At 45.7% G+C, this 27,443-nt stretch overlaps 1 protein-coding gene across 1 annotated transcript in view; it reads left to right on the top strand.

The window, feature by feature from the left end:
* TJP3 (tight junction protein 3) overlaps positions 1-27,443 on the top strand; it is a 50,508-nt gene that overhangs the window by 11,670 nt on the left and 11,395 nt on the right. Inside the window, 10 exon segments of the mRNA XM_029614318.1 lie at positions 13,397-13,481; positions 15,373-15,529; positions 18,161-18,269; positions 19,081-19,300; positions 19,840-20,033; positions 20,890-20,985; positions 22,353-22,423; positions 23,268-23,478; positions 27,112-27,176; positions 27,178-27,213. Of these exon segments, the coding sequence (XP_029470178.1) occupies positions 13,397-13,481; positions 15,373-15,529; positions 18,161-18,269; positions 19,081-19,300; positions 19,840-20,033; positions 20,890-20,985; positions 22,353-22,423; positions 23,268-23,478; positions 27,112-27,176; positions 27,178-27,213 (1,244 nt within the window).

The raw sequence follows: 27,443 nt of genomic DNA, 5'->3' as shown, positions 1-27,443 counted from the left end.
ACTGATCCAGGTATGTACAGGGAAAGGAAAATTGGTTCTTACCTGCTAATTTTCGTTCCTGTAGTACCATGGATCAGTCCAGATGCCCCACCCTTTATGTCTGTGTATTATATTTGTCTTTTCGGAGAGTCCGCTCGTTCACTGTTTGGGTGATTTAACCGCCTTTCATGCTGTCTATTTTTCTTGATATTTTCTGGTTTATTCCTAAGAATTTTTTTCTTGGGGTTCTGCTTCCATTTAGGATTTGTGATTTGGAAATTTGTTATCCTGTTTAGATAGCTAGTTAGTATTTTAGTAGTTATTTTTTTCTGCTTTGATACTGGTAATACTGATTGACTGCAGATGGTGCTCCAGGGTATACTCAGTCATTAGAATGTTTTCTCTGCAATTTGTTGCCAGAGGATGTGGTTAGTGCAGTTAGTGTAGCTGGGTTCAAAAAACGTTTGGATAAGTCCTTGGAGGAGAAATCCATTAACTGCTATTAATTGAGTTGACTTAGGGAATAGCCACTGCTATTAATTGCATCAGTAGCATGGGATCTTCTTAGTGTTTGGGTACTTGCCAGGTTCTTGTGGCCTGGATTAGCCACTGTTGTAAACAGGATACTGGGCTTGATGGACCCTTGGTCTGACCTAGTATGGCAATTTCTTATTACTCTTATTACTCTGCCTCCCTCTGCTGGATTGGTGACATAACCCAGGGTCTGGACTGATCCTTGGTACTACAGGAACGAAAATTAGCAGGTAAGAACCAATTTTCCTTTACACCCAGCACTTCACCATAAACGGGGAACAAGACAAGGGTGTCCCCTGTCACCTCTATTATTCGCACTTAGTGTGGAACCTCTAGCGGAAAGGGTTAGAAAATCTATGGAAATACAAGGAGTAGATATTGGAAAGCAACAATACAAAATTTTCATTATATGCAGATGACGTTATTTTCACTTTGACTGCTCCTGATATGTCCCTTTTCAGAAGTGGCAGGAGAGTTGAAGGAATTTGGGAAGGTGTTCGGCTTTTGAATAAACATGGACAAATCAGAGATTTTGCCAATTGGCTTGACACTAGCCCAATGTAGCAAGTTAAAGCAGGCTTATTCCTTTAAATGAACAAAGGGACCAGTTCGCTATCTAAGGATAAATTTAGTTTTAGATCAAAAGGATTTACTTGAAAGTAAATTATGAGCCCCTAACCCAGTCACTTAAAGCAAACCTCAGCAAATGGGAGAGACTTCAGTTTTCCTGGATGGGCAGAATTGCGGTGATTAAAATGAATTATCTAACCAGGTTAAGCTATTTGTTCCAGGCATTGCCATGTGTTCTAACAGATGCTTATTTGAAAACACTGCAGCAACAGGTTTTTTTTCCTTTATATGGGAAAGGCGTCCTCCCAGGGTTGCAAGAAAGATTCTTTACAGAACAAAAGCGGAAGGTGGCTTGGGTGTTCCTAATCTCCTGCACAACTGTATAGCTTCCCAATTACAGACAGTGGTGGAATGCCACATGGAACAGCAACAAAAGCAATGGATGACCATTGCGCAAACTATACTAGGATATACTACAATAATTAGTTTATTCTGGAGACGAAAACTGCCAAATATGGGGGAATTAAATATCACACCTTCCCGGAGATGCACACTTGTACTTTGGGCAAAGTGGCGATCAAAAATAGTAAGGAAAGAAGGGGTGCTTTTTCCAACCCCGATAAGGTATCTGGAAGGCTTTTCAAGCGGTAGGGAATATGAGGTCTTTAAAAAGTGGGAAGAGAAGGGGATACGAAGGGTGGGTCAGATGTGGATGGCGGGCTCAATGATCTTCTTTGCAGAACCTCAGTCAGGGTTTGGGATATCACATAAGGATTTCCTGGCATATGCACAGTTACACCACTTTTTCAATACAAAAGAAGCTAAACAAGAACTAACGAAAGGGACCTCTCTATTTGAGGGATTTTGCACGATGACCCAAAAGCCACCCAAATTGATCTCTAAAATCCGAAAAGCGTTAACAGATGGGGAACCTTATTCTGACCCTTACATTATTTATTTTGTTTGTTTTTCTATACCGACATTCTATTCAGAATTTCACATCTGTTTACATATAACAGAACTGTCTCCAGGTAATCTTTTGAAGACAAAATACAGGGCTAGATTTTAAAAGCCCTGCGCGCGCCTAAAGCCCTGGGACGCGCGTAAGTCCCGGGGCTTTGTAAAAGGGGCGGGAGGGGGCGTGCCCGGGGGCGGTCCAGGATGGGTTCGGGGGTGGGCCGGGAGGGCAGTCCTGAGTCCCCCGGCACTGCGGCCTGTGCCAGGGGATGCCGAGGCGGAGCGCGCGTTACGCCTGCTTCAAGCAGGTGTAAATTGCACAACAAAGGTAGGGGGGATTTAGGTAGGGCTGGGGGTAGGGTAGATAGGGGAAGGTGGGGGGACACGGAGGGAACGGAGGCAGGCTGTGCGGCTCGGCACATGCAGGCTGCCGATTTTTGCGCAGCTTTGTGCGTGCCAACCCCGGATTTTATAAATCTTATAAAATACGGCATACTTTTTGTTCACGTGCGTGTACTTATTTAAGATCTACCTCAGCGTGTAACAATTTAACAAATATAAGTAATTATAAGATCAATAACAAATTAAAATTACAAAAACTTAATTAACAACAAACATATAGTGATTTGAATTGCTATGTTTCTAATGGAGGAAGGAAATTGTAATGTGATATAGTAAAAAAAAAAAAAAAAATTATTTTCTGAGGGGAAAGCTTTCAAAAAAAGCCATGTTTTAAGGTTCTTTCTAAATGATGATATAGAAGGGTCAGTTCTAAGTGAAGTTGGAAGAGAGTTCCAGATAGGGGACCTGTTATTAAGGAGGAAGGAAGGAGATTTGAAGGCTCAATGGGATAAATCCAAATGAGAAAAATGTGGAGGCCACTTCCATGATAGAAAATAGATACAAATTATTGTACAGGTGGTACTTATATCCTGCCAAGTTAGCTACATGGTACCCTGCAATATCAGATAAATGCTGGCGTCATTGTCAATCTATAGGTACCTTTTTTCATGTGTGGTGGACGTGTGAGATAACACAGAAGTGTACTGGCTTGGGATTCGACAAATGCTTACAGAAATTCTGGATTGCGAGATTCCCGCCCAACCAGAGGTGTGGCTGCTGGGGGTCTTCCAGGAAAACAACTCAACACCCCAAACCACCTTATTAATTTTGCTGCTATGCCGCACACCAAGTGGTGGTAGCGTGGTGGTCTTGAGATGAAGAGCCTCCAGGATCTCTGGTAGCTAAATTTTTTTTTTTTTAAATAGGTATAAGAGGCATGGAAAAAATCTCAGCATTAAGACAAGACCAAATAGCCAAATAAGAGTTAACTTGGACGCCTTTTGAAAAATGGTTGAAAGCACAGCAATTGTAGTACCCTTCATTAACTAATATATGCCAAATCCTAAAGGGTTTTGTAGCCCGAATGAGGGATGATCTACCCAGGAGAGAGGTTTAAAAAATTCCTGAACTCTAACGAAAAGGACGAGGAAGGGGGAGGGGTGGGTTTGGGAAGGGGAATAAAAAAAAAAAAAAAAAAAAAGAGGCTGGAGTATTATGATATGTACATGTTGGGTGCTGTTGATGTTTTGGAATTGTTTTGTGTATCAACTCTCTCAAAGAGTTAAACACACAAAAAAAGAAAATGGGGGAATTCCCCCTGGGTTAGAACCATATTGGACCATGTCACGGTTTTTTCATAGAGACGAATTGCCAGCCCTAGTCTCCCAGACCCTGAAGATGCTGGGATTTCCTGGGGCAGATTCTATAATGGAACCAAAGAAGAATCCCATTCTGGTTTCCCTGCAGAAGGCCGCCTGCTACTTTCCAGTGATGGATACCATCCAGGAGTTGGTTGATCTGGAATGAGATGCCCCAGAATCAAGTTTTAAAGGGGGCCGAGCACTGGAAACTCTATATGCTCTGGACCCAGCAGTAAGGGAACGTTTGTGTTTTCCTAAAATGGATTCACTGGTCTGTGCCATCTCTAAGTGAACAACTATCCCAGTGGAAGGAGGAGCAGCCTTAAGACGTGCATGATAGACTGAGTCTATCCTTAAACAAGCCTTTGACGCTGTAGCAATGACCTTACAGATCACTTCTTGTTGCGCTCTGGTGGCTCGTTCGTGTCTGCTTCTCTCTCAGGAGATTGACTCCGGGGTGAATTCCAGAGCAGTTATGAAACCTGCTGCTACCTTTTTAGCAATGCAGGCTCTGATTTAGTCCATCTTTTGGCCAGAGGAGTGGCCTCAGTGGTGGCGGCCAGACAACAGCTATGGCTGTGGAACTGGTCAGTTATTGCAACCTTCAAAGCTAATCTTACAAAGATGCCCTTTAAGGGATCACTCCTATTCGGGAGTGAGTTGGAAAAGCTGGCCAGTAAATGGGGTGAGTCTCCAGTTCCCTGGTTACTGGAAGATAAGATGAAGCAGCCACAGCGCCCCTCACCTATGAGGGGCTGTTCCAGGGATTCTCAGCATTTTCACCCCTAAAGAAATTCAACATTTCAGAGATTGCAACCCCTTGGGAGTTCCCAGTCCAGTCCTTTCGTACCAAACAGCCCAGGAGATGGGCAGGTTCGGGTTCAATCTCATCCCGAAACCCACAATGAAATTTTACCAATCCACCATCAGGATGGAGGGGAGGGGGTTGCCTGTCTCTTACCAATAATGGGTCGAGATTACTTTGGACAAATGGGTACTGGAAGTCATTCGAGAAGGATGTGCACTGGAATTCCACAGCACTTCTCGAGATGTATTTGTGATGTCTCTTTGCCACTCCCTGCACAAGAAGCAGGCAGGGGAAATTGCACTTCTAAGACTCCTCAAGATGAAGGCAGGAGTCCTAGTACCTATGCCCCAGGAAAACACGGGGCGTTATTCCAGTTATTTTGTCATTCCCAAAAAGGAAGGTTCCTTTCACCCCATCCTGGACTTCAGGAGCATCAACCGTCACTTGCGAGTAACTCATTTTCACATGCAAACCTTACACTCTGTGATAATGGCCGTACAACCGGAAGAGTCCCTAACCTCTCTGGATCTTATTATTGTTCAGTGTGGTTGTGGACCCCTGGGTCGTAGTGAGAGTTGGCTCTAGCCTCAATAGACAGACAACAGTAATAGATTTTATTAAGTCAGGAATGTAGGTATCCCACTAGGTGGGCATAGACTCAGTCCGGAGTGAAGTGGTGTGAAGCTGGTTCTCTTGGTGTAGTGGTCTGCAGAGCGGGGTACACCAGGGCAGCTCCTCTGGAGTGGAGATGCTTCTTAGATGTGATCCGGTAGTGGCCCGCAGCGCGGGTTATGCTGTGAATCGGGTGAAGATGAGAGAGAAGCACTCGTAGCAGAGGAGCAGAGAAGACTCTGTGGAAGAGAGCCTGCTGGTAACCAACAGGGTGATCTGCTGTTACAGGAACTCAGCTGGGTAGTAAACCTCACCAAGAGCAGCCTCAAGTCTTCCCAGTCCTTAGAGTATTTGGGAGTCCAATTCGACACCAGGCGGGGCAAAGTCTTTGCTCCATCCACAAGAATACAGAAGTTGTACTAGGTGCATCACCTGGTGAACACGGTATGCCTGACATCTGAGTTCTCTGGTTGATGGTAGCAATCCTGGAAGTAGTGCCGTGGTGAGGGCACACATGCCTCCTCTTCAACACTCTCTGCTATTATGTTGGAACCCACAGTCGCAAAACTATTGAGTTTGTCTCCACCTACTGATAGGAGTCTGCAGTCACCTCCAGTGGTGGTTACAAGAAGTTCATCCCTGTCCTCCCTGGACTGGCTGGTTCTCATGACAGATGCGAGTGTCTGGGGCTGGAAAGCTCACTGTCATAAGCTGACAGCCCACGGACGGTGGACAAAAGAAGAGGTTCTCTGGAACGTCAATCGCCTGGAGACCCAGGCAGTTAAATTGCTATGTTTGCAGTTCAGCCACAGACTACGGGGTCAGGCAGTCCGTGTGATGTCTGACAACGCAATGATGGTAGCCTACATCAACCACCAGGGAGGAACCAAGAGCCAACAAGTCACAGGAGATAGACCTCCTGATGGAGTGTGCGGAAGTACATCTACAGATGATCTCAGCCTCCCATATCTCGGGGAAAGATAACATCAGAGCAGACTTTCTAAGCAGAGAGAGTCTGGATCCAGGGGAGAGGGGATTGTTGACCAAAGCATTTCAACTGATAGTAGATTGTTGGGGCCTCCCATCAGTCGACCTGCTGGCCACATCCCACAATGTGAAGGTTCCTCAACTTTTCAGTCGCAGAAGAGATCCGTGGTCCCTGGGAATCGACGCTCTCGTTCAGATCTGGCCGGAAGACGAGTTGCAATATGCCTCCCTTTCATGGCCCCTGCTGGGCAGGGTCATTTGCAGAATCAAACGCCAAAGGGGATAATCCTACTGATAACTTCAGATTTGCCCAGGTGTCCATGGTATGCGGACATGCAGAGAATCCCCTGCGCCTTCCACCGCTCAGGGACCTGTTACAGCAAGGACCGGTCCTTCACCAGGATCAGACTCTATTCTGTCTTAAGGTCTGGTCCTTGAGAGGGCTCGCCTGATGAAGCGAGGATATTCTGAGGCAGTAATTGTCACCTTACTCCGCGCTTGCAAGTTCTCCACGTCCCTAGTGTACGTGTGTGTCTGGAGGGTATTTAAGGCCTGGTGCGAGGAATGCGGTGTTACACTCAGGCAGTCAAATTCCCACATTCTGGAATTTTTGCAGGACAGTTTGAATAAAGGTTTGGCCCTTAACTCCTTGAAGGTGCAAGTAGTGGCTTGCTCTCCTGTTTCAAGGGTAAGGTGAATGGGGGGGGGTTTCTCCCTTTCAGCCCACCCTGATGTGGCCCATTTTCTGAAGGGAGTGAAGCACCTTTGACCTCCCTTTCGGTTACCGGTCCCCTTGGAATCTCAATTTAGTACTGAATTCTTGGCAGGTCCTTCATTTCAGCCACTGCGGAGTCTTTCCTTGCACGTATTGACCTTGAAGACTGTGTTCCTGGTGGCAAAATGCTCAGCACATTGCATCTCATAAGAACATAAGAAATTGCCATGCTGGGTCAGACCAAGGGTCCATCAAGCCCAGCATCCTGTTTCCAACAGAGGCCAAACCAGGCCACAAGAACCTGGCAATTACCCAAACACTAAGAAGATCCCGTGCTACTGATGCAATTAATAGCAGTGGCTTTTTGCTAAGTAAATTTGATTAATAGCTGTTAATGGACTTCTCCTCCAAGAACTTATCCAAACCTTTTTTGAACCCAGCTACACTAACTGCACTAACCACATCCTCTGGCAACAAATTCCAGAGCTTTAGTGTGCGTTGAGTGAAAAAGAACTTTCTACAATTTGTCTTAAATGTGCTACTTGCTAACTTCATGGAATGCCACCTAGTCCTTCTATTATTCGAAAGTGTAAATAACAGATTCACATCTACTCGTTCAAGACCTCTCATGATCTTAAAGACCTCTATCATATCCCCCCTCAGCCGTCTCTTCTCTAAGCTGAACAGCCCTAACCTCTTCAGCCTTTCCTCATAGGGGAGCTGTTCCATCCCCTTTATCATTTTGGTTGCCCTTCTATGTACCTTCATCGCAACTATATCTTTTGAGATGCGGCGACCAGAATTGTACACCGTATTCCAGGTGCGGCCTCACCATGGAGCGATAGAGGCATTATGACATTTTCCGTCTTATTAACCATTCCTTTCCTAATAATTCCTAACATTCTGTTTGCTTTTTTGACTGCTGCAGCACACTGAGCTGATGATTTCAATGTGTTATGCACTATGATGCCTAAATCTCTTTCCTGGGTGGTAGCTCCTAATATGGAACCTAACATCATGTAACTACAGCAAGGGTTAATTTTTCCCTATAAGCAACACCTTGCACTTGTCCACATTAAATTTCATCTGCCATTTGGATGCCCAATCTTCCAGTCTTGCAAGGTCCTCCTGTAATGATTCACAATCCGCTTGTGATTTAACTACTCTGAATTTTGTATCATCCGCAATTTGATAACCTCACTCGTCGTATTCCTTTCCAGATCATTTATATATATATTGAAAAGCACCGGTCCAAGTACAGATCCCTGAGTCACTCCACTGTTTACCCTTTTCCACTGAGAAAATTGACCATTTAATCCCACTCTTTGTTTCCTGTCTTTTAAGCAGTTTGTAATCCACGAAAGGACATTGCCACCTATCCCATGACTTTTTTCTTTTCCTAGAAGCCTCTCATGAGGGACTTTGTCAAACGCCTTCTGAAAATCCAAATACACTACATCTACTGGTTCACCTTTATCCACATGTTTATTAACCCCCTTCAGAAAAGTGAAGCAGATTTGTTAGGCAATACTTCCCTTGGGTAAATCCATGTTGACTGTGTTCCATTAAATCATGTCTTTCTATATGCTCTACGATTTTGATCTTGAGAATAGTTTCTACTATTTTTTTCCCGGCACTGAGGTCAGGCTCACTGGTCTATAGTTACCCGGATCGCCCCTGGAGCCTTTTTTAAATATTGGGGTTACATTGGCCACCCTCCAGTCTTCAGGTAAAATGGATAATTTTAATGATAGGTTACAAATTTTAACTAATAGATCAGAAATTTCATTTTTTAGTTCCTTCAGTACCCTAAGATGCATACCATCCAGTCCAGGTGATTTGCTACTCTTTTTAGTTTGTCAATCTGGCCTACTACATCTTCCAGGTTCACAGTTATTTCGTTCAGTTCGTCTGACTCATCACCCCTGAAAACCATCTCTGGAACTGGTATCTCCCCAACATCCTCATTAGTAAACACGGAAGCAAAGAATTCATTTAGTCTTTCTGCAATGGCCTTATCTTCTCTAAGAGCCCCTTTAACCCCTCTGACATCTAATGATCCAACAGACTCCCTCACAGGTTTCTTGCTTTGGATATATTTTAAAAAGTTTTTATTATGAGTTTTTGCCTCTGTGGCCAACTTCAGTTTAAATTCTTTCTTCGCCTGTCTTATCAATGTTTTACACTTAACTTGACAATGCTTATGCTTTATTCTATTTTCTTGAGATGGATCCTTCTTCCAATTTTTGAAGGATGTTTTTTGGCTAAAATAGCCTCTTTCACCTCACCTTTTAACCATGACGGTAATAGTTTTGCCTTCCTTCCACCTTTCTTAATGTGTGGAATACATGTGGACTGCACCTCTAGGATTGTAATTTTAAACAATGTCCATGCCTGTTGAACGCTTTTAACCTTTGCAGCTGCACCTTTCAGTTTTTTTCTATTTTCCTCATTTTATCAAAGTTTCCCTTTTGAAAGTTTAGTGTTAGAGCTGCAGATTTACTTATTGTCCCCCTTCCAGTTATTAGTTTAAATTTGATCATGTTATGATCAATATTGCCAAGTGGCCCCCCCACCATGACCTCTCTCACCAAATCCTGCGTTCCACTAAGAATTAAATCTAAAATAGCTCCCTCTCTTGTTGGTTCCTGAACCAATTGCTCCATGAAGCAGTCATTTATTACATCCAGGAACTTTATATCTCTAGCAAGTCCTGATGTTACCCAGTCAATATTGGGGTAATCGAAATCTCCCATTATTATTGCCCTGCCAAAGTGGTTAGCTTCCCTGATTTCTCTAAGCATTTCATAATCTGTCTGACCATTTTGTCCAGGTGGACAATAGTATAATCCTATCATTATGCTCTTACAACAACACACATGGGATTTCTACCCATATAGATTCTACTGAGCATTTAGTCTCTTGTATGATCTTTATCCTGTTGGACTCTATACCCTCCTGGACATAAAGTGCCACAGCCCCACCAAGTTGATCCTCCCTATCATTGCGATATAATTTGTACCCTGATATAGCACTGTCCCATTGGTTATCCTCCTTCCACCAAGTTTCTGTGATGCCAATTATGTCAGTCTCATCATTTACTGCTATACACTCTAACTCTCCCATCTTACTTCTTAGACTTCTGGCATTGGCATACTGACATTTCAATGTGTGGTTTTTGTTTGTATTAACAACCTGCTTTTCAGTTGTTAGGGATAATTCGGAAATCATTAGCTTTGGTGATTTTTTACATATAGATACATGGACTATGTTTGCATTTAATGGAACCTCTCTGTTGGGATGCCCTAACTCTCCTGTTTCATTAGTATCCTTCAAGGATACATTTCTCCAAACCATGCACTGCTGAGTGACTGTCGGAACTGCAGGTGTTGTCATGCCGGGAGCCATTACTCCGGATGACTCCAGGGGCATTACAGCTACATACTTTCCCATCTTTCTTGCCCAAAGTAGTCTTGGAATTTCATTTGAATCAGTCCATTGCATTGCCATCCCTAGATAAACTCAAGAATGCCGAGGCATATAGTCTCCTCTGTCATTTGGATGTTAGACTTTTTTAGTGCATTATCTGGAAGTCTCGGAACTGGTCCGAAAGATGGATCACCTGTTTGTTCTTCACAGTGGAAGGCAGTGGGGTGAACCAGCTTCGAGGACTACCATAGCTTGCTGGATTAAGGAGGTGGTTACGGGATCCTATGTGGAGACTGGAAAGCCATTACCTTCTCAGATGAGAGCTCATTCCACTAAGGCTCAGGCAGTCTCATTGGCAGAAGTTAGACTGCTGTCTCCTGTTGATATCTGCTGAGCGGTGACCTGGTCCTCCTTGCACACCTTCTCCAAGTTTTATCGCCTGGATGTACCGGCCCGAGAAGATGCAGCCTTTGCATGAGTGGTGTTGACTGGACCACAGGCAGCCTCCCACCTCAATCAGGAGTAGCTTTGGTACATCCTACTGGTCCTGAGTCCATCTGGCTACACGCTAGGAAATGGAGAAATTACTTACCTGATAATTTCATTTTCCTTAGTGTAGACAGATGGATTCAGCATCCTGTCCTCGGCTGCCCAAGATCTACACCATGGGTCCTCCCGTGAAGGGGGCCTCGAATCCAAGAGAACACTGATAAGTATTCATCCAGTCCTTAGATTAGGGTACCTATATTCTTACTGAAGTTCAGTGTTTATGGTTGGTTGAATACAGTTATGGTTATCTGTTTTGATCATATTTTTAGTCAAGTCTTTTCACTAGTATGTCCACAATGGCTTTTGAAGAGAATACTGGAGAGCTGAGGTCACTGCAGGGCTTATAGGTACTGATATGACAGCTTTGCAACCTGACTCCATCTCCATCTGCTGGTAGGAGAGCATAACCCATTGGTCCTGAGTCCATCTGTCTATACTAAGGAAAATGTAATTCAAGTAAGTAATTTCTCCATTTTTTTTCTTACTGGTTATTCCTCTCTATGCAGCCCAGCATTCCTCTGGCTTTAGCTATCATCTTGACACACAGCTTCGCTGTCTTCAGATCGCTAGACACTATCACCCTAAGGTCCCTCTCTTGCTCAGTGTACAACAGCCCTCCGCCCCTCCCCCCATCACATACTGTTCTTTTGTATTACTATTATGATTGATATCTTATATTTCTTGATTTTATTTGTTTTTTTTAATGAGGAATTGTGGTTTCTATTTTTTGCACTGTAAACAGAATCTGGCTTTTTGAGATGTTCAGTTTTTGTCTGCACACTTCTATTTCTACTTTATGGTCTCTCTTTATTCTGTATTTGGTGAGGGTCTGTCAGTGTTTTGCATGTGTGACAGATGTGAAGTATTCTGCTAGTGCATAGCTTCTGTGTAGGGTTGTATAGCAGCCTGACTCGTTCCGGTTTCCTAATACAAGGTGTATTGGTATTTTAGGAGCTGGTGTTATATTTGCAATGCTACTTTTTCATAGGCAAGATTGTTATTGTTGAGCGCTGACAATTAGTGCTGTTTTGGCATGGGAGGTTTGCTATATTGTAATTGTTTACTTATGGCTTTCTGAGGGTCATTCCCACATTCAACATGCATTACAATAGGCCTAATAACATATGGATATTTTTGCAGGGTTTTCTGGTTGGCACATCAGCAGTGCATGTAAATATAATATACAGGTTGTTCTAAGGATATTTTCACCTCCAGAAGACTATACTCTGAATGTTATTTTAATGCATAGTCTGCTATTATAATGCATAATTTGTAACTGTGTGTGGGGATGCTAGGACATCTAATACTCATGCATCGGCCATGCGTTTCAGAGGAGAGGGGGTGGACCTGGGTAGGGTGGAATGTCAGATTTTAAAGTTTACATTACTGGAGGGAGACAAACGAATCACAGGGGCGGCACTACTTGTTCACACAGGGCAGCCCTGAGTCCACTCCTGGCAAAATGGGATGCATGGTGCTGATTCATGTGTCCAAGATTTCATACAGCAATACACTCGACTTGCATTAACTGTGTCATAGTTGAATGGAGGAAGAGCTGCTGCATTAGATATTGCCTTAGATACGAGAGGGGGAGGCAAGGAGCACCTGGGTCATGGTTTGAGGATGGAGTTGGTGACAGATTTAGGATTTTGCCACCCCCTAGGCACTGTTGGTGCTGTTTCTCTCCTACCAATAAGATCAGACAACAGGAGCTACAGGGGAAAGGGGATCAGTTTGGGCAGGTTTGGAGATGCTGAGAGGGGACTCATTGAAGGGTGGGGGGAGGAGAGGAGATCTGCTGATAGGAGTGGGGGGGGGGGGGTAAGTTTGTGTGAGAGAGAGAGAGAAGGTTGTGGCACTGTGTGTGTGTGTGTGTGTGTGTGTGTGTTAGATTTGATAGGAAGTTAGAGAAGGATTGGAGCATGGTAGGGAGACCTCCCTCTTTCCCCCACTGCAATTAGCATTACATCTATCCCTCAGATCCTGAAACCTCCCTTCCTTCTTCCTAGATCCTGTTTCCTTTGATCTCCTTTTTACTCCTTTCTCAATCCCAAAACTTCTCCCTTCCTCGTTCCTGATCCTTTCCCTCTTCCTCAGTCTTCCAGGCCCACATCCTTTCTTCCTGTCCTTGGAAGAGGAAGTGGATTAGGAATGGGAGTGGCTCTGCTTTAGGCCCCTCCCCTCCTGTTCCTTGAACGCTGCTTGGGAGGGGTGGGGCTGGAGCATGAAGCCAGAGGGCTTTTCTTTGCTGAATGAGAGTCGGATCATCTGGAAGGCAGCAAATCTTCAGAGGACCAGCTGCCCCCCCCCCCCCCCCCCATCTTTGCCCTAAGTGTGCCTGTTGGGAAACAAATCCAGGCCTGGATGGATGAGGAAGGATGTACAAGCTTCAGTGCTGTTTGGTCTCATTCGCACTCTGAATGCGCCTGTCTTATGCAGGTAGGAGAGCAGAGAGCATGCCGCCGGTGTTACTGTCTGATCTAATCTAGGAGTGGAAGGGCCGGGTGTGATGATGGAGGACTCCGAGCTCACCCCTGTCTCATTCCCTTTCAGCTCCAAGGGATGCGCTTCAGGATACCGGCTACAGGATTTCATACAACGTCCCTAGCATCGGAGGGAGCGAGGAGCCACAGTCGGGGTAGGGGCACTGTCCTAGCAGCCTTGGCCCTGCCGCTTGTCCTGTTTCACTGAGGGCTTGCTTGGTGATTGTGCCAGAGATGGGGAAGGGGCAGCGGATACTGAGTAACTTGGGCGCTTTTAAATGAAGAATATCCTCATTAGTTTTTCCCCCATACAGGAACCTTCTCTTAATCTTTAAGCAAGTGCTGCGCCCCAAAGGCCATTTCCTGTAGTGAAAGGCATCCTGCGGGGACTCTTAACCATTTCCTTTTAATTGATTTATTCAGCGATTAAAACAATCCTCTCTCCCCCACCCCACTTCTTGAACTATTACAGAGGAGTTGGGATGACATCAAGGTGCGGCAGCTTTCCTGTTTCTGAGGAGTATTTCCTCGTTGTCTTTTTTTTGTTTGTTTTTGCTGTTTTGTGAATATGATTTATTGATGGTTAGACTCCTCCCCTCTCTTTTTTTTTTTCCCCCATTAAATCTTTCCCTGGGTTCATAGTGTAATAGGGATGCGTGGGTGTCCGGTGAGGTCTGCGTAGCTTCTGATGAGGAGCAGCACAGCAGCCCCCTTCCTTTACTGCTTTGTAGTGGTGGGGCTGTGGCTAGGAAGGAGGAGGTGCCAGAAACCTTTAACTTCAGTACCTCCGTGGGAATGAAATTAACTTTAAGACCGCACCCCCCACATGCTTTACAGTTCTGTGCACAGATCTGAAAGTTGCCCTCTCTAATGATTTTTTACTGATCTAAATCTATTTGCTAGTTCTGCTTAAATCTTCCACCAAGGATAGGATTAAAGGAGGACTAAGGAAGGCAGGAGCAAATGTGACTTAAGCCAAGGGAAGAGGGATCTCCATCCACTCTGCTCTTGTGTGGGGTACAGTTACTGGAGCGGTAAGAGAATTCAGGAGAGCCCGGGAATAAAGCTTGGGATGTGCAGGGGATCCTTGATGGTGGGGATGTCGAGGGTACAGCTAAGGCTGGATGCAGGGGGAGCTGGGGATAAAGCCTGGGATGGGTGCAGAGGGGGAGCTGGGATTGGGTGCAGGAGATCCTTGGGGGTGGGCGGAGCCAGCAGTTAAGCCAAGGATGGGTGCAAGAGATCCTCGGCAGCAGGGGGGGAGCCGGAGATAGAGCCCGGAATAGGTGCAGGAGATTCTAGGCAGTGAGAGAGCCGGGGATAAAGCTTGGGATGGGTGCAGGGGATTCTCAGTTGTGGTGGAGCCAGGGGTAAAGCCTGGAGATTCAGTAAAGTCTCTGTGGTCTTGCAAGATGGAGGGAGGCTATGCAGAATAGAGGGACCTGGTGATCTTCATCCACAGTTATGTCCTGCAAGACAACTGGAGTTTAGCCAATGAAGTTAAAACTATCCAAGTGACAGACTTGGGGATTTAATCTGCATTACTATGCCCCAATAAATCTTAGTGTTATGCTTTTGAGGACAATCTTCAAAGCCTTTAATGCAGATGAATAACGACTTACCAGTGTGAATTGGCTGTGTCTTTTTTTGTTTTGGTTTTGTTTTGTTTTTTTAATGGATGGATGGAAGGTGACTTTCAGAACATGTGCAGTATCTCTCGGTGCCTGTATCTTGAGGCGTTTGGGGTTGGATTGGGAAATAATGCACCTAGATCTGTGTATTTTCAAATCTTTGTTTTTCCATGAAAATTCTGTCCACACAAAAACTGGCTGCCGAAGTCCACAACGACTTCAAAGAGAGATCTGCGGGCACGTTCCCTTTGCAACGTCGATGCAAAGCCTGTGGGGGAAATGCACCCGGAGACTTTTCGTGCCGTAGACTGCCCCCCCCCCCCCCCCCCCAACGTGTCTGTGATACCACCACCGCTGCCCTTTCATCTCTGACCTGGAGATCTCTCTCTCTCTCTCTCTTTCCATGCTGGAACAGGTACAGCCCTGATCCCAAGCTGGTGCAGTTTATGAAGGGAGGCAGCATTGGTTTGCGGCTAGCCGGTGGCAACGATGTGGGCATCTTCGTGGCCGCGGTGCAGGACGGGAGCCCAGCTGCTAGGGAAGGGATTAAGGAAGGGGATCAGATCCTACAGGTAACGTCCGGGCACCCTTTCCTGGAGCTGGCAGCTGGCGCCGCTGATAGTCTCTCTTGGGGAGGGGAGCGGCCTTTGCCATGCTCTTGTCTGTCTAACACTGGTACTGACTGCCCCAGGATGGCGAATTCATGAGATGCCAAGTTGAGCTTCTCCCATCCTTTAGAACTGCTTGAGGGACCCTCCACAAAGAGACGGAGTATCTAAACCAGGGAATATTGTGAACAAAATGTGTTTTTTAGAGCTGATGCTGTGAGGCAAGAGCTGTAGCCGGGCAATTTGGCGCCCATTATCTAACACGACACCACGAGTTGGGAGACTCTGTTCAATGTTTGTACAGCAATGCCCATGGCCAGTGCAAGCCTATTAGGTGCCCTAGGAAAACGTTTCAGCCTTGCATGCCCCACCCCATCACAGATCTTACATGGAAAAGAACATTCAAAGCACAGTCTTCTGAGGTAAAAATATCACTTATCTATATTACAAGCCGTTAAGCCCGTTAAAACGGGCTACATCCCTCTGTCTCTCACCTCCCCCTCATTCTCTCTCCCCTCACTCTTCACCACCCCCTACCTCCCTCCCTCCCACTCACCCACTCCTCCCTCTCCTCTCACTCAGTCCCTCCCCCCTCTCTCCCTCCCTCTCACTCACACTCAGTCCCACTCACTCTCACTCAGTCCCACTCCCTCCCTCCTCTCCCTCAGTCCCACCCAGTCCCTCCCCCTCACTCAATCCCTCCCTCCCTCTCACTCAGTCACTCCCTCCCACTCTCTCTCTCCGTCCCTCCCTCTCTCTCTCCTCCCTCCCTCGCTACTGGCCGCCGCTGCTACCGCCGCCCGCTGCTGCCGCCCGCTGCCGCCATGTTTTTTTTTTTTTTATGCTGCCTAAGACCGACGTGCTCTCCCGCACATGCGCAGTAGAGCTGCTCTCTACTGCGCATTTGCGGCACGTCGGTCAAGCGTCGTTTATCTAGTTAGATATTCACATGCACTGCTCAGGTGCCAACCAGTAAACCCTGCAAAAAAGCAAGAGGTACTTGCAACCTTTATGGTATTAGGCCTACTGTTTGTTTATTTAGGCATTTTATATACCATCGATCCAAAAGATCACAACGGTTTACAAAAGCAACATTCACATTATTATAGGTCAACACAACATAAAAACATGTTAACTAGATTGTTAAAATAGTAATTCATGATTATTTAGCTCCTTTTAAATAACATTCACAAGGTAGTCGGTGAGTTGACTTAATACTCTTTAAGTCTCGTAATCATAGTCGCTCATTCATCAAACAATATCTGTGATTTTTCTACATTTTATTTTGTTAGATCATACACATTTTTAAAGAGCCATGTTTTCAGTTCACATTCGAAGCTCTTTCTGTAATCAGATGTAACGACTCAGGTAGAGTTCCACAACTTGGATCCTGCTATAGAAAATATTTGGTCTCTTATTTGCATTAGATGAGTGCTCCGTGGTGTAGGTACGGTTAATAGTCCTTTGTTTTGTGATCTAGGAAAATAGAACAATCCAAGCTGCTATAGATCCCTATTATAGTAACTACACACTAACAGAATAACTCACTTCAGTCACACATGCAAAACACAGATCCTCAAATACAGAATAAAGAGACCATACAGTGTAAATAGAAACGAACAGACAAAAACTGAACCGGAAACTGCAACAAGCCAAATTCTGTATGGACTGCAACAATAGAAAAACAGAAGCATTACCATTCCTCATAAAACAAAATTAGTAAAACCATATCAATAAAAAGAATAATTCAAAACAATTAACAAATAGAATAACATTCAATAATTAAAAACTCATAAATCTTCCAAACATCAATAAAATATTTCAAAACACACATCAAATAACACCCAACAATTAAAATAAGGATTTTTTAAAAATTCCCCGTTATCCATACCTTGGAACTTTTGATTTCCGGATGCCCTGAAATTGTCATGGATTAGCAGGCAGAGAGTAACTGGGGTAGTTGTGCACACAAATGCTCCCTCTCATACACACTCGTGTTTTCTCTCGTTCCCCCCTCATGTATACACACATGCTCTCTCACTCACTTCCTACTTGGCAGGCAGCAGTAGCCTGTCTCCTTCTTCAGCCCCCATGGCCAAGGGAATGGCTTCCGGCCACGGGGCACTGGATTATTTCTGGCAGGGTGCGCTGCTCCTTTTCCATAGTAGCTCAGCCCCGCCGAAATTGATGGTGCCGTAAGTATTGCCTTAGTAAGTGGAAAAACAGGGCGGCCCCCGCTGGTAAAGCTGCTGATTCTGGCGGGGCTACCCTGTTCTTCCGCTTACTAAGGCAGTGCTTATGACATTGCTGCGGTCCCATCAGCCGTGGTGCCTTTTGGTAGGGGCGCCTATGGCTGAGGCGATATTGACCATAGGCACGCTACGGCTCTGCTGTCTCGGGCCTCTTTGTTAGTCTGCCTGCCCCACGTTGTGTGTGGGTTGTTTTTTTTCCTGTTCTGTGTGAAGGGACAGGGCACACATTCTTGCTGTGCTTTTTAATATCTGTCACTCTGCGGCATTTGTTGCTTCTACCCTGAGGGTTGGGGGTTCATGTTGGGAAACCGTCGCCTAACTATTTCCATACCTGTCCCGGCAGGTGAATGAAACAAGTTTCCAGAACCTGACTCGGGAGGAGGCGGTCCAGTACCTCATGACCCTGCCCCAGTACGAGGAGATCATATTCCTGACCCAGGGCAAACAGGACAGTACGTACGATGCCGGCCTTTAAACCCTTTGCTGATTTCTCCCTTTCTGTATCTGCCCAGGTTTGTCTGTCTCCATCCCTCAGCCAGGTGCCTGATTCCCAGTTTGTTTTATCTAGTTAAGAGCAGGAACCTGTTTTCTCTCTCTCTCTCTCTCTCTCTCTCTCTCTATCTCTCTCTCTATCTCTCTCTCTCTCTCTCTCTCTCTCTCTCTCTCTCTCTCTCTCTCTCTCTCTCTATCTATCTCTCTCTCTCTCTCTCTCTCTCTCTATCTCTCTCTCTCTCTCTCTCTCTCTCTCTCTCTCTCTCTCTCTCTCTCTCTCTCTCTCTCTCTCTCTCTCTCTCTCTCTATATATATCTATATCTATATTTGGTGCTTTAGGTTCAAGTTTTTTTTTTGTTTTGTTTTTTTTTATCTATATGGAATTTTTAGTTGTAGGAAATTTCTAAATCTTTGACACAGGATGCATGGGCCATGCAAGTAATTTCACTGCTTCTTTACTCTCAGCTGGAGGGTTTAAGTGACTCTCTGAAGGTGGTGGATATGAGGAGATCACACTGAGGTTCTTCCTGTTTGCCCAGCTCTTGGCTTTAAGTCCTGCATTGCTGAGCCCCGGTGTCTGCTGCTTAAATTTTATATCTGCACATAATACTCTAATCTGAATTTTTGTACATATTTTATATCTGTATTGCCTGTCACGCAATGTGAATGTGCACAGCTGCTAACTCTCTGGTACTCTCTATCCTCCTTGCAGTGCCCATCCCTGACATATATTAACCCTTTTCCTCCCGGTGGCTCTGCTTTTCTCTCTAGTCTACAGAAAGATGGTGAAGTCCAACGTGGGGGACTCTTTCCACATCCGCACTCACTTCGACCACGAGTCCGAGACGCCCTCGGGACTGAGCTTCACGCGGGGGGAGGTCTTCCACGTGGTGGACACCATGTACCGGGGGAAGCTGGGCAGCTGGCTGGCTGTCCGCATGGGGCAGGACCTGCAGGAACTGAAGAAGGGGATTATTCCCAACAAAAGCAGGTAAAAAGCTGAGTCCCCCTGTGTGGGGAGGGGAGACCAGACCGTGGAAGGTGGCAGGATGGTACAGTCTGATTTGCGGACCGTGGGCATCCCCTCCACCATGCAGGCCGTTCTGTTTCACCTGGATGCGGCAGAGAGTGGACCATCTGAGAGCATTTGAAAGCCCGGCTATAAGGTGAAGGAACGGAGCAAAGGATGGGGGATCCGTGGTTCTTGGGCTGAAGCGCTGCACAGTCACGGCATCGCACTCCTCTGCTCTTTTAGGCTGGATCTTAAGCGCCAGCGTTTGGAGCCCTGTGATTTTATGCTGTTCCTCTGCTCCCCCCCGAGCAGCGTTAAGAGGCACTTCATCCCTGCCTTAGTGAGGTCACTTGTTCCCTGCCTGTCTTATGAATTGCATCATAAGCAGCCAATGATGCTGTCTGTGCACCCCTGAATGGTTCTGCCACCTGCTGGATATGACCAAGGTGGCTTTGGGAGCTGGTGGGCAATACTCATAATGGGGTGTTTTGGGGTATTTTTTTTCCCCCCCTTTCCAGAGCAGAGCAGATTGCCAGCTTGGAGACGGTGCTGAAGCCTTCCATCTCCTCTTCCTCGGGACCGCGGGCCGAGTTCTGGAAATTGAGGGGTCTGCGAGGGGCAAAGAAGAATCTGCGGAAGAGCCGGGAGGACCTGGCCGCCCTCACCAGCCAGGCCAAGTACCCACCCTACGAGAGGGTAGTGCTGAGAGAAGGTGGGTGCCGCTGTTTCCTCCTGGGGCCTGTGCTTCACAGACACCAATGGGCTGCAAGGGGCAGCAAAATCCCACCTCCGTCACACCTTGCGATTTCACCAACCCTGGATATTCTTTGGAGCGTACATGGCTTGATAATTCTGATAAACCTCCCTCACCACCTCAAGAAAGGCAGTACTGCCATTTGTGTGTGTGTGATGGGGGAGGAAAAGTAGGCCTGGATCTAACAAAAAGTAGGCCTGTCATCTAACAAATCTAACCCTTTTGAACAAAAATTCAGAAAAAGTGTGTATAGATTGGACACATGGCAACATACACAAAAAGGGGTTAAATCAGTACAAGTTTGAAATTCACACATTTCAAATAAACACCTTTCTTTAGTTCATACTATTTCTAGTTAATTCAATATTTTCCTTTCTCTGCTTAGGATAATTATATCCTCATAGCTTAAATCTACAGCTGGTGAGGTCAGAAAACAGGCTTTGCTATGAAGCAGAAAATAGGATTTCTGTAAGATTGTGCCATCTAGTGGAAGCAGGTTGTAAGTGCTGGATTAAAATTCAGGGCTTGGACTGCTCTGCAGGGTTTGCTGGAGTTTCAAAGGCCTGAAGTTACTGAAAAAGGATTCCAGGGAAATGTGGGAGACCGGGCAGGCATAAGAATGGGGAAGGAGAGGTTTTAGTGGAAAAGAGGCAGGGTAGGGGGAGGGACATAAACAGTGGGTCTTCACGGAAATGATATCAAAATAGTTTTTATTTTAGAGGGGGAATGAAAAATGAATGGCTATTTTAATGTTGAGGGGATCTTGACTGGTGGTGCCTGTTGAGTCACTGGCTGTTTCTTTACCTCTCCCCAGCAAGTTTCAAACGGCCTGTGGTGGTCCTGGGGCCCATCACAGACATTGCTCTGCAGAAGCTAAGCACGGAGATGCCTGACCAGTTTGAAGTTGCAGGTGAGTCCCCACTTACGGGCCGATACAGTAAAATCGCAGGAGAGCGGGCGAGCGCCTGCTCTCCCAGCGCGCGCACAGCCACTCTCCTGTGCGCGTCCCTAGCGCCTCCTTTTTGACAGGAGCGGCGGCTGTCAGTGGCTTTGACAGCCGACACTCAATTTTGCCGGCGTTCTGTTCTCGAGCCCACTGACAACCATGGGTTGGGAAACCGGAAGCGTCCGGTTTTCGAGCCGTGGGCCCATTTAAAATTTTTTTTTTTTTCCTTTTTTTAACTTTCAGGACCTCCGACTTAATATCGCCATGATATTAAGTCGGAGGGTGCACAGAAAAGCAGTTTTTACTGCTTTTCTGTGCACTTTCCCTGTGCCAGCAGAAATTAACGCCTACCTTTGGGCAGGCGCTAATTTCTTAAAGTAAAATGTGCGGCTTGGCTGCACATTTTCCTTTCTGAATCGTGTGGGAATAACTGAAACGATAATGAAGATGAAACCATCTTCATTATCGTTTACCTTGTTTGAATTAATAACCTGTCCTTTCTCTTCCTTCTCTGCCAAGTTATTATCACCCTGTTATATGTAACTGCCTTTTCCGCACCATTGTTCTAGTTTATGTTTACTATGCACCCCTGTTTTATGTGAACCAGCATGATGTGACTGCGGTCTCGAATGCCGGTATATAAAAATCCGAAATAAATAAATAATAGGGCCATCAACATGCATTTTCATGTTGCGGGCGCTATTAGGTTCGGGGGGGTTAGACGTGCGTTTTGGATGCTTTTTGGACGAGCTATTACCCCTTACTGAATAAGGGGTAAAGCTAGCGTGTCCAAATGCCGGCTAACAGTGTGCTCCAGAGCGCACTGTACTGTATCGGCCTGTTAGGGAAGTGAAAGTGTCTGAATTGAGCTGCTGGGTGTTTTTTGTTTTTTTTTAAATCTTTTGCTTTCTAAAGTATAAGAAATTGAGGAGGATGGGGGAGCTCTCCCCTTAAAATGAGGAAGCTTTCCTTGGGACACTGGACCAGTCTGAAGCCTCTTCAGGGACTCCGCACCTTCAGAAATACCTGACTAATCTATTACAATGCAGAGTGTATTAAGTCTCTACAGCCATTCATTCTAGTAATTGCGAGACGCTGCTGAAATGAACACTTCAACTCCTAAGGCAAATGATCTGGAGGTCCCAGCATAAGATTATGTTCAGGACATTCTGTGTGCCCTGTGGCAAGAGTGAGACCAGAGCCAGTAAAACCAACTCCGTCCTCCCTCACTTTAAATTCTTAGGCAGGAGGGCGGCCCAAGCTGACAGCCTGCCCCTGGAACCCCAAATAATTCTCCCTGAAACTGTTCACCCTGACTTGTCTGTTCACAGAGAGCGTCCCCAGGGCCGAAGGCTCCTCAAAGGTCATTAAACTGCAGGTGGTACGGCAGATTGCAGAGAAGGTGAGAAACGGGGGGGTGGCTGCGGTAGCCGTGTGTGCGCCCAAAATATCTTAACTGAGAAGAAAGCTGCCCTGTGGCTTGAGGGGGGGCATATAATTGGGGAGGTGGGGGGGGGGGGTCAGCTTTCTCTCACTAGAGCCCAAAAAGGGTGGGGAAGGGAGGGGGGGGAGAGCCTGGCACCTGGTATTAGAGGAAGAAGTTGGCAAACTTTTTTTTTTTTTTTTTTTTTTTTTTTTTTTTCCCCCCTAAATCTTTAGACCATCCAGTTTACACAGCTGACAGAGGTGTCAGACGGGTAGGGGACGCACCTTTTAGTGGATTCTGTCTGTACAGTTGGCCATTTTGGAAACCTTTTAAATTTTATGCTGTAAAATCTGTCGGGACACTGAATGGCTAATAAGCCATGGCCAAGGCTGCTTTATTTGGCGTGGCAGAGTGCCTGGGGCCTTGCCTCGAACCCTCCCCCAACTGAGTTCTGTTGAGAGAGTAGCAAGGTCAAAACGCTGCCAAAAGATTCCGATTTTGAGATCTAGTGTTGAGAGAGAGAGAGGGAGGGGGGTGTCCGGACTCCATCCTGCAGAGCGGCCAAACTCTCTGCTGAAACCCAGTTGCCAGGACGCTTTTCCCCCCAGGAGTGCCAGCTTTACGGGTGGGGAGCAGGGTTTTTGCACTTGATCACTATCAATACGAAACCCTGTGTGTGTGAGGGGGGGGGGGGGGGGGGAACTTGAAAATCTTGCAAATCATGGATTCCATGACCACTTTTCCTTCTGCTGCATGTGGTAGTGTTGCTCTGTGGCATCGTGGCTTTCTTTAGCCCTTCTTGGTCTTTGCTGCCCTGTAGAACAAACACGCTCTGCTGGACATCACGCCCACGGCGGTGGAGCACCTCAACTACGTGCAGTTCTACCCCATTGTGGTCTTCTGCAACCCGGAGAACAAGCAGGGGGTGAAAGCCATGCGCCAGTGGCTCTGCCCGGAGTCTAAGAAGAGCTCCCGGCGCCTCTACACCCAGGCTTTAAAGATGCGGAAATACTGCAGCCACCTCTTCACAGGTATCTGATCACGGGTCTTTCTCTCCTGCCCGCTCACCCCACTCTTTTTTTTTTTTTTTTTTTTGTCCTCCACCGGTAACAGAAACCCCACCAGGCTCATGGTTCTTGTCTATCTGCCATAAATTTCTGCTTTCCATACCTGCTGCACCACCATAATTTCTGGCTTTGCTGTGCTTTCCCACCACCAAGGATCTTCCTGGTTTCTTTAATCCTGATCCCCCTTCCCACCGCACGCTCTCTCTCTCTCACTCACACTCTCTCTCTCATATTTTTTTTTTACTTTTTTTTTAGTTCTGTTAACCCAGCACCTACATCACTTCTACCATCTTGCAGATATATCCTTCCTGTGCTCTTTTCTTTCTCTGTCACCACGAATTAATGGTCTTCAGGGATTTTTTATTTTTTTGAAAGGGAAGGTGACTGACGTGGCCCCAGAACAGAAACCAAGCTCTGGAATAAGATCCGTTTCTGCTGCGTGGCTGGCACCGCTGGCTATCAGGCCAGCCCCGTGTTGGCTGATCTGAGTGCACACCTTCAGCCTGATTGCCCCACTGAGGGAACTGGTATGCAGTGGCGTAGCCAGAATTGATTTTTTGGATGGGCACAAGGTTCACATGGGTGGGCTGTAGGCATGCAGGTCTGAGACCTATTAGTTGTTTTCTTATTGATAAATAATGCCATATACTGCACCCTAGAATGGCTTTCTAAGTAATTTGCAACAACCATTATGCATCATGCATGAAACTTTAAAACATTTTACCTCAATTTCAAGCATTTTACCAGCATTAAAAATTCATTATTAATCAGAATTTATTTTATATTTATTGCAGTTTATAAATGCACAAGTATAGAAAACAATCAGATCCAATCATGTAATAAAACAAAAATTAATGTATTCTTTCATGAACCATCTTTGCAGAAAACCAGAAATCTTCATAAATACAATAAAATATAATTAATCATCAGAACAGGTGCAGCACAGAGCTAGGGCAATTCACATTACAAATAACATTAAAAAAAAAATTTCAAATTCTGGTGTCACCTCAGCAAAAAATAACCCTCCACTGCTATTTTGTGAAGTAACACAAACTCCCGCAAAGAAAGAAGCATCTAGAACCTTGCCATACTAAATAGTCACAGCACTGACTCTCAGGATTCAAATAACAGCAACCTTATGAAAAAGCAGCAATGCAAATACTACACCAGGCCCTAGAACATTAATGCATCACCTACGGGAATAACAGAACAAGCTGGACTACTACTACAGAGAAACTACATGCTAGCAGAAATACTGCATTTCAGTCACACACGGGCAAAACTGAGACCGACCCTTACCTAATATAGAAATAAGAGACTATAAATTAGAAACAGAAACATGCATGTTAAACCAAATAGAAAGTCTGAGAAACTAAAATGTCTGAACAGTGGAATACTGAAGAAAGAGCAAAATACAAAGATATAAGAAATGCACATTCCCAAAGATGGCATGTTTGTTGCCGGTTCCCCAGTTTGATGTTCGATGTATATTTAAATTGCTAACATCTCAAAATATATATATATTTTTTTTAATCTTTATCTGATCTTTGTATTTTTCTAATCAGTTGGTACTGGTCTCTTTTTTTTTTTTTTTTTCCTATTTTTTCCCTTGTCGCTCATTTCCTAATTCCTTTTCAGTGTCTGTCTTTCTTCTACTACTGTCTTCTTCCCTTCCACATACACACACACACACACACACACACACGCTTTCTCTCAGACTCCCTCACACACTCAAGCTCTCGCTCTAATATGCTCTCCTCCCCACACACACAAGAGCTCACATTCTCTGCAGACACATACACAAGCTCTCACTTTCTCACCCCTCCCCAAGCTTACATTCTTATGCACACACAGACACATCCAGGCACCCATTCTCACCCACAAATCAATGCTTCTATTCTCACCCACACATACACACATTCAAGTTCCCATTCACACCCACACATACACATTCAAGCCCATGCACAGCTTCCGCTTCCTCCCCCTCCCAAGCAGGAAGATCAGTTGGCCTCTCCTGCTGCTACCGGCCTTCTGCTATCTTTGGGCCGTACAGCCCAAAATCTTCCTGCTTGGGGAGGGGGAGTAAGCGGAAGCTGTGTCACGCTTCTGCTCCCTCCCCCCCCCCCAAAAAAAATAGGAAGATCAGTGGGCCATAAGGCTGCAGGATCGCTTCCCCATGTGTGCCGTGCAAATGCACGGAATGGCGCGCCGGCCCTGGGTCCTCCTCTTCGCCACGCAGAGATGGGATCCCGCAACGGCCTTGCAGGTCCGGTGCTCCACTTCCGGTTCGTTCGGTGGGCCTGGGTCCAAATTAGGTGGGCAGCTGCCCACCCGTGACTATGCCACTGCCGGTATGGTCCAGATTACTCTCCCCCCATGCCCTTCCTTGGAAACTCTTTTGAATGTGTAGGAAGACTAGGCCAGGGAGCGGTCCAGTGTGTCGTCTTTACCGTGACAGCGTGTTCTTGCAGGATCTTGCTACCAGTGCTGTATGAAAGCTTACAGTGCTGAGTTTGTCTCAAAATGGATCCTTCTAGCTGTGAGACAGGAGGACAGAGTGGACTGGTAGTTCTCCTCATCTTAATCCTGTCCAAGAACTGGGAGGTGCTGTGTGAATTCTCCGAGGCACAGCAGCATGGGATCTGCAAGTAGATTCTGCATATGGGATGTTCGACCAGCCTTGGGCTGATGAGCACCCCCCCCACCCCGATATTGACCAAACACCTTCACTGTGTCCAGGGAGGAGTAATTTTGTGTTGAGCTTAGCAACCTCAGTTTTGAATAGCTGATTCCTAGGGTGAGCCCCCTTGGTGTTAAGGTGGTGACCAGGCTGGACTTGAGTAACTGGATTGCAAATCACTGGGAGATATTAAGCTCTGCCTGGAGACATTTTTTCCTATTGAGGTTGTATGCCAAATGTCTGAGTTACATTGAGATTTACCAGTGCCGTACTAGCCTGTTAAAATATATTGTCTTTTTAAAGTCTGGGTTTTTTTCCCCCACACACATGTACCTCAGAAATTAAAGCAAACCCTTTTTAACCACGTCTGCAGACTTAAATTATTCTTATGATAGTTCAAAAATCAAAACTTCTTCACCGGAGGACTTGAACAGGTAATATAAATCAGTTTTTTACTCTCTCAGATAATAGAAGGACCAGGGAGCACTCCATGAAGTTAGCAAGTAGCTCATTTAAAACAAATCTAAGAAAATTCTTTTTCACTCAGTGCATAGTAAGCTCTAGAATTCATTGCCAGAGGATGTGATTACAGCAGTTAGTGTAACTGGGTTTTAAAAAAGGTTTGGAAATTTCCTAGAGGAAAAATCCATAAACTGCTATTAATTAATAATCAATAGTAGCTTGTGATTTATTTAATGTTTGGGTACTTGTATCCTGGATTGGCCACTGTTGGAAACAAGATACTGGGCTTGATGGACCCTTGGTCTGCCCCAGTATGGCAATTCTTATATTCTTTGTCAGCGTTGTATAGTCTCTCTGTCAGGTGGAGTATAGTTTTTTGCATGACCACGATAGGCCCAGTAACAGCCAAATAAGCCTCTTAGTTGCATGTGCTCTGTAATTTTTTTTTCCTTCAGCTACCATCAACCTGAGTGGTGCCAGCGATTCCTGGTACCGGAGCCTAAAGGAAATCATCAAAACCCCAGCAGGCCCGACCAATCTGGACAGCAGAAGACATGGTAAGACGAAACCTGGGTTTCTTCCTCCCTTTTCAAATAGATTCCCGTACAAATGGCTTCACCTTTTTCCAGTTGTGCTTCTGCCCCAGGGCACGCAGGTACTTGGATAGTTAAGATTTTCTCCAATTAAGCAGGTCCCTGCATGCAGTAGGACTGGATCAGTCAGCTGGTAAACCCTGCCTGAGAATTGGGGCTTGATTAAGATTTTGGCACCGACAGACAGGACTGGA

Source organism: Rhinatrema bivittatum, chromosome 8, assembly GCF_901001135.1.
Source record: "Rhinatrema bivittatum chromosome 8, aRhiBiv1.1, whole genome shotgun sequence".
Lineage (NCBI taxonomy): Eukaryota > Metazoa > Chordata > Amphibia > Gymnophiona > Rhinatrematidae > Rhinatrema > Rhinatrema bivittatum.
Note: the sequence above shows the minus strand (reverse complement) of the source record. Positions and strands in the feature narration are given on the sequence as shown.